General features: G+C 39.6%; 1 protein-coding gene across 1 annotated transcript in view; it reads left to right on the top strand.

Moving 5' to 3' along the window:
* LOC107681248 (probable voltage-dependent N-type calcium channel subunit alpha-1B) overlaps nt 1–4519 on the top strand; it is a 125430-nt gene extending 120911 nt beyond the window's left edge. Inside the window, exons 48-49 of the mRNA XM_016477489.1 lie at nt 1162–1364; nt 3024–4519. Of these exons, the coding sequence (XP_016332975.1) occupies nt 1162–1364; nt 3024–3521 (701 nt within the window). The 3' untranslated portion in view covers nt 3522–4519. The remainder of the gene's footprint in view (nt 1–1161; nt 1365–3023) is intronic.
* Nucleotides 4520–6944: the final 2425 nt, after the last annotated feature.

Genomic DNA, 6944 nt, shown 5'->3' with positions numbered 1-6944 from the left:
CGCCTTCACGACATGGCGGCAGCAACAATACTACAGCGAGAATAAAAGTTACGCCTTCTTTCTTTGCGTGAACATTTGGGCGGCATTATGCAAATCTTCCCACATAGTGACGTAGACATGTGGGGGCGTGTTAGAACGAGCCGTTTTAGGTAGGCGTGGTTGACTCAACTTTTATAAAGAATATCTCTTTGGATTTGACACTTTAGTCTTTGCAACTTTATAGATCTTCTTTATGCACAAAGAGCTTGTAACACTTCAAAAAGAAAGGAAAAATTTTAATTGCATCATATGACCCCTTTAAAACTAAGAATTGGCTTTAACCTGGAGATCATTCTAAGTCGGTAAAAACTACTTTTTACTACCGACTTTATCTGATTGTCAAAGCTGAGAGTTGAATCAATTATGATACCCAGGTTTCTTACAGTTTTTTATAATTAATTCTAAAGGAGCAATAGTACTGGAAATCATCTCTTTAAATTTTGGTGGACCAAAAATAATTATCTCAGATTTTTTTCCATTAAGCTGAAGAAAATTTTTAGACAACCAAATTCTGACCTCTTCCAGACAGAGTAACAGGGAATGTAGCGAGTGCTCGTTCCCGACTTTAAGTGGTAAATATATCTGAGTGTCATCAGCATACGTATGAAAGGAAATGTCATAGCGACGACATATAGATCCAAGTGGGCACATGTACAATGAAAATAATGTAGGGCCCAGAATAGAACCTTGAGGAAGACCATATTTTAAAGGAGCCACAGAAGATGAAGTAGTTGCGAAATTAACAAAAAAATGTATATCGTGCAGATATGAATAAAACCATTTTAAAGCTGTTCCTTTGATGCCTACATCACACTCCAAACGTTTTAATAGGATCGAGTGATCAACAGTGTCGAATGCGGCACTGAGATCCAGCATAATTAAAACAACCCCCAACCCAGAGTCAACTGCTATCAGTAAATCGTTCACAACTTTTACCAAGCTCTAAATCCAAATTGGAATTTATCCAGAATATAATTTTCAGTCAATAAAGGGGTAATTTGAGAAAAGTAAAGTAAATTTGTCTAAAGATAAGATAAAAGTACGGATTAAGAAAAGTCTTTGTTGCAGTGCATGTTTTAATGGCTTGTCTTTCTTTCCCTCATGTTTTTGGTTGGTTCTCAGGCACAGCAGCTGACCCTGTAGAGGAGAGGCCGCATGACCGAGGTCGTTCCCATGAGAGGAAGCATCATTCGTCTTCAGCGGAGAAGCAGCGGTATTACTCATGTGATCGCTACGGCAGTCGGGAACACTGTCCCAGCAAGTCTGCCGTGGCAAGCTGTGCCACCTCGCCCAGCGAGGCCCAGGAGGCCAGTCTCAACAAGCAGGTGGGATGGGGTTGTCAAGACAGGACAGGGACATGTGTTAAAATGAAAGCCTAGGTCAGAAGTTAGAGACTGGATAATGATCAGAGAATGAATAAAAGGATCTTTTGAGTTTGATCTAATGAAAAACATGTTAGGGATTTGAGACAAGGTAAAAATTAAATAGTTATGAAGGTAGAAATCTGTGGAAAGTGCCAAGATGCATTAAACAGTAATGAAGATAATGTTCTGAGTTAAACACAGGTTATGCTCTATGGTCTATGGTATCTGTGTCCCTCAATATAAAAAAAGCAATACACTTACAATGGAAACCAATGGGACTTTTAAAATGCACACACCTTAACAAGAGACTTACATGATAAATCTTTTAACTTCTGTCATTACCATACACCTGGCATCCTTCACAGGATGCATGAAATGATACTAGAAAGGGAGGTGGCATAACCTTTTGCCAAGGACTGGAGCAAAGTTTTCCCAAAAATCAGAAGATCCTTGTCAGTTACTGGATCATTTCTTCAACTCAATGGACTCTTGTCTATTCTAATATATCTAAGTCTTTCCGTCATATTTCGAATAATATGATAACTAATTATATTAATATAATAATATAGTATATTTTAGATATTATTAACCTTTCTCATGAATTTCCACTGTGATTGCATTAATATAAAAGTGTTTATTGTTTTACAAACTGAGGGCCTAGTTTAAAACCTAGAAATAAGTTATCCACTTTATTTTTTAACACAGAAGTAAGCTATTTCCTGTGAATGTGCGAGACTTCTGGTTCATTAGCCACTATAGGTAAATACCTAGAAAAATATCAAAATGCAGTAAACTGTGAAACTATAGTATTTGCGCTACAAACCAGTGTTTTACAATTGTAAATAAAAATAATTTGACAAATGCCAATTTGCGAAATGCCACATCTACTCTTAAATTAAAAACAAGGTGGATAGTGAGTATTGAACTGATAAAAGTGCTAGTCTGTCATTTAAAGGTTATCTTACATTAGGTCAATTAGCTTTTATACCTTTTTAATGGAAAACAACAACAACAACGTTGCATTGTTTTCCTTGTCTAATAACTGATTTGTCTAAAATTACAATCTAAAGTTTAGAATCATATCAGTTGTATTTTAGGGATTTTACTGATGTTTAAGCAGAGAATTTGCATAGTACAGAATCCTCTGCACAGGCTGCTGTTGGATTTTAAAGCTCTCATTGCACCAATCACACAGAAATGCAGTAAAGTGCTAACCATTCCTACTCAAGCCATGAAGATATTGAGATATGATAGTTTTTTCTTCTAAAATGTTTAACATTTTGTGATATAAACATCATAAATGAAAAAGTGTCTCTTCTCTACGGTTGTAATGCAACCACTCATAGGCTTTCACTTCTCTTTCCACTCTTCTTTCACACCATTTCTCTGTGCATTTGTCCATCTTTTCTTTCTTTGTCTTCACTGTCATTTTCACTCTCTCCTTTCTTTTTGTCTTTCGTTTTTGTCTTAATCATCGTCCATCTTTTTCCGCTGTCTCGTCCAACATGTTACTCGTCCTTTCCTTCCTTCCTTCTTTGGCCCCTGGTCCCTGTCTAACCTTTTGGGCATTTCCCCCTCATCATTTTATTGTTTTGATTTGCTTGTTTAATTTTCATCTAGGGCAGTGGGTGGGCTAAGGGGAGCCCGGTGTTGTTGACCTCAGGGGCGAGCACTCCAAGCCATGGGCGCAGACAGCTGCCCCAGACCCCCCTTACTCCTCGTCCCTCTGTGGCCTACAGGACTGCCAACTCCTCCCCTGTGCAGTTTCTGGGCACACAGGCCAGCTTGCTTCCCCCGAGTCCCGGCAGGCTGAGCCGCGGTCTGTCCGAGCACAACGCCCTCTTACACAGCGGCTCCATCTCCAGCTCGCCGGCCCCCGTCAGTCGCATTAACTCAGAACCCTTCTTGGGGCCCTACGCCGTCTTCCAAGAGGATCCGAGCCCTCAGACAGGCCGTTTTGCCCAGACTGTAGGGATGCCGATCGTGGCGATTCCCCCACCTCCCCAACAGCAGTTCCGCGGGGTTCCCAACGGATACCACTTCATCACGGGCCCCGGGGCCAGCAGAGGACGGGCACGGCAGTACTATCCAGAGGCAGAGATGGACGACTGGTGCTAGCATGGCTTTAATTTACACACACATACAGATGATGTTTTTGTTTTCGAATCATGATGAGTTTTATCATCTCTTATTTTGCGGGTGGTGTTAAATGCAGTAATACATGTATTTGTTTTTCAATGTCCAAAGGATAAGCAGCAGCAGATGTGGGATAAAAAGGCTCAAACTCACCTGACTTTGATGCATTTCAGTCAGGCTAAATGGTTTGATGGGTGGGGTCTTTTTAAAAACACTTAAGATTGACAGTTTATATGAAAACACATGGGCTTTTTCTTAATCTTTGCCTTTCTAAGGGCAAAAGATGCCAAATTGTGCTTGTGTAACCTGGGAAAAGAGTGACCACTGCTTCAAGTGTAGAACACAACGGGCGTCTGGCCAGTTTCCCTCAAAGCCAGCCTCTGAGATGCACCCTTAATGCAAATATTCCCATAAAAATATTATCTTGGCGTTATAGATGTACCTTTTATGGAGTGAAAGTTTACAGAAGTGGCTGGAAATGCAAGAAACATTGTTTTATTCGACCCTTCATCTCCATCTAAGAGAATTCCACGTTATTTCACACTGTTGCGAAAGCAGATTGTTCATTATGCTGCCGATGACCATTCCTCGCACATGTCACTATGTGTGAAACCTTTGACAACCATAATGTACTTTGTTTTATATCAAATTGTAGATATTTTATCTATTCATTATGTGCTTTTTTGTATTGTAAAGATGAACGGTTTTACGTAAATCGCTTACGGCTTCACCATACTGTCAGTTTTACCGATTCTTCTTGACTGCTCCAGATGTTATTTACAAAGTGCCTAACCTTTTGAATATATTGTAGTAGTGATGCAACCTCAGCCTTTTTTAGTGCATCCACACTTGAGAGAGTGAACTGAACAAGCTCTAAGGGTTAAATGGAACTACAAGGTGTTACGAACGCAGGCCTTAATTCAGAAGATACAGTACCACGTTAGGTTTTTGAATGGAAATGACAGTATGATTTTTTTTTTTTTGTACAATTTTAGTACTGAATGGAATATTGAAAAATTCCATCACCAAAAGCATATGTTAGTATGGAGTACCTATTAAAAAACTGCAGTAGTTGTGTATTTGTCCTGACGGGACTTTATAACCACAGTTATAAAATTGCATGTTAAAAAAAGTCTTCAATTCTTGATTGACCATGGTTAAGAAACCAATATTTACATTGTATATTTCCTGTCCTGATGAAGATGCTCAGACTGCATTGCTATTTGCCTTCTCTGTTTGATCCTTTGAATGGTTAGTTGCAAGGACTGAGAACTGAAGAACTGTCACAAAGGAGCGTGCTTTGCTCGTATAGCAGGTTTCCTGATGTGAGCGCGTGTTGTGTTGCGTTGAGTCAGGGTCCTGGCACCGGTACAGTAGGCCGATCTGTGTTAGGGTTAAACTTTCCCCCTCATGGCACTCCTCCAAGCACCCCCAGACACACATACACACTCACAGCTTTCATTCTGCCGCCGTTCCCCAGCTGCTGGCCGTATAGAAATATGGCCGGCTCCTTTTTATCACGCTGGTAACATGAGAGGAATATTTAGCCACCTGAATTCAGAGGGTGAGGCAGTCTGAAAGAACAGAAAAAAGCCTCTGTGGGACACTGTACGGACGGGGATCATTTCACGAGTTCCACATTGACATACATGAATACATTAGACGCTTGTAGAATTGTTTGGCTAATCAGGTGATTCTTGGCCACTGATGTGTCAGGACTTTGCTGACAGTGAATGTTCTTTCATTTAAACATGTATTTTCTTTATGTAGGGCTATGCAACAAGATGACACTTTGGAAAATATACTTCATTCATTTCATCGGACAATGTTTTTTTCCTCAGTTTTTTTTTTTTTTCTTTTTTTTTTTAATAATAATAAAAAATGTATGAAACGGTATATTTTAGAGTGCATAAAGGCACAATGATTAAAAAGCAGAAATCAGCAAAAAAATATATATATAAAAAAATAATTTGCAAGTTTCTGTATGTGCATGCATCAGAGATGTCCAGTTCGTCAGGGGAAAAATGTTTCAAGTCTACGGTCTGAACAACTGCTATTTTTCTACATGCTCTGTGAGATTGAGGTTAAAGGATGTGCTGACATTTTGCTGATATCGTTATGAGTTGTTGCATTGTTCACATGTAACTATGGAACAAGTCTTTGCACTCATAGCACATCTATTGATGTTCTTCAGCATGTTGCCATAGTGGATCAAAACTGTGGTTCTATCGATAAACCAATTTCTTCAGCTTCTCTATGATTTGGGAAAACATCATATTCATCTACCAAACCTTTCATAATTTATTGCCAAAATCTGAAATGCTCTTTTCCCCTGTACATCAACCAAGCTTAAATGTGGCTGTTTCTGGAAAGATTAATGTTTGCATGGTCTTAAAATGTATGCGCATGTTGAAATAAGTCTCGGTTACGTATGGTAACCCTCGTTCCCTGAAGGATCGGTCACTACGAGTCACGTCGTGACCGACGAATTGGGATCCCTAACAAAGCGCCATGGTGCTGCCCCTTCAAGTGCCCTGTGCGAGCCACCTGCGCCCCTATCTGGTGTAGGCCGGGGCTCGGGACAAGTAGTTCCACTCACCATTTTTCAAAGCACTACCTTACTGAGTGAGATTGAATAACACTGGGAAACCGTACCCGCTGAAAGCACGACCGTGATCGGGCATCTCCGGGGGTCTTCTCGGCGAGAAGAACACCACTCGACGAACAGGTTCTACTTCAAGGCGTAAGCGTGTCTCGTAGACGGTGCTCTTGCCTACACTCGAAGTAGATTGGTCTATCGAAGCGATATCCCAATTCGTCGGTCACGATGTGACTCATAGTGACCGACTGAAAGGGAACCCATGGTTTATCTTTGTACTTTTTGATACAATGTATTCATTTTTTTTGTTTGATTTTTTAAACGACCTTTGATATGAATTAGGGGATTTGTTGAAATAAAAAAAAAAATGAATTGTTGAAACATTTATAAATAAAACAGTATTGATATGTTGACAGCTCCATCCATGCATAAGAGCTGGCACATTCTTAATTTGATTTCTGCTATTGACTTGTTTGTTGCCTGATTTCTGTTCCATGGCCAGACTTTGAAATCTGCAGTTGTTTCTACTATAACATTTTTGTATGAAGCGAAGTCCTTGAATTAAAAAATGAACTCAAATAATAGAGATCTCTGGTTTATTGAATATTTAGCCTGTCCTGAAAACATGCATGCAAATATATGATAATAAATCATATTATATGATACCATATTTATATGATAAAATATATGATATCTGCAGCATCATAGAGTATTTTCGGTTACACTTTACTTGAAGGGGTGTGCATAAGACTGACATGACACCTTCATAATCATGACATGACACCTACATAATCATGACAGGACAC

This window comes from Sinocyclocheilus anshuiensis, unplaced genomic scaffold (assembly GCF_001515605.1).
Source record: "Sinocyclocheilus anshuiensis isolate Anshui unplaced genomic scaffold, SAMN03320099.WGS_v1.1 scaffold1495, whole genome shotgun sequence".
NCBI lineage: Eukaryota > Metazoa > Chordata > Actinopteri > Cypriniformes > Cyprinidae > Sinocyclocheilus > Sinocyclocheilus anshuiensis.
Note: the sequence above shows the minus strand (reverse complement) of the source record. Positions and strands in the feature narration are given on the sequence as shown.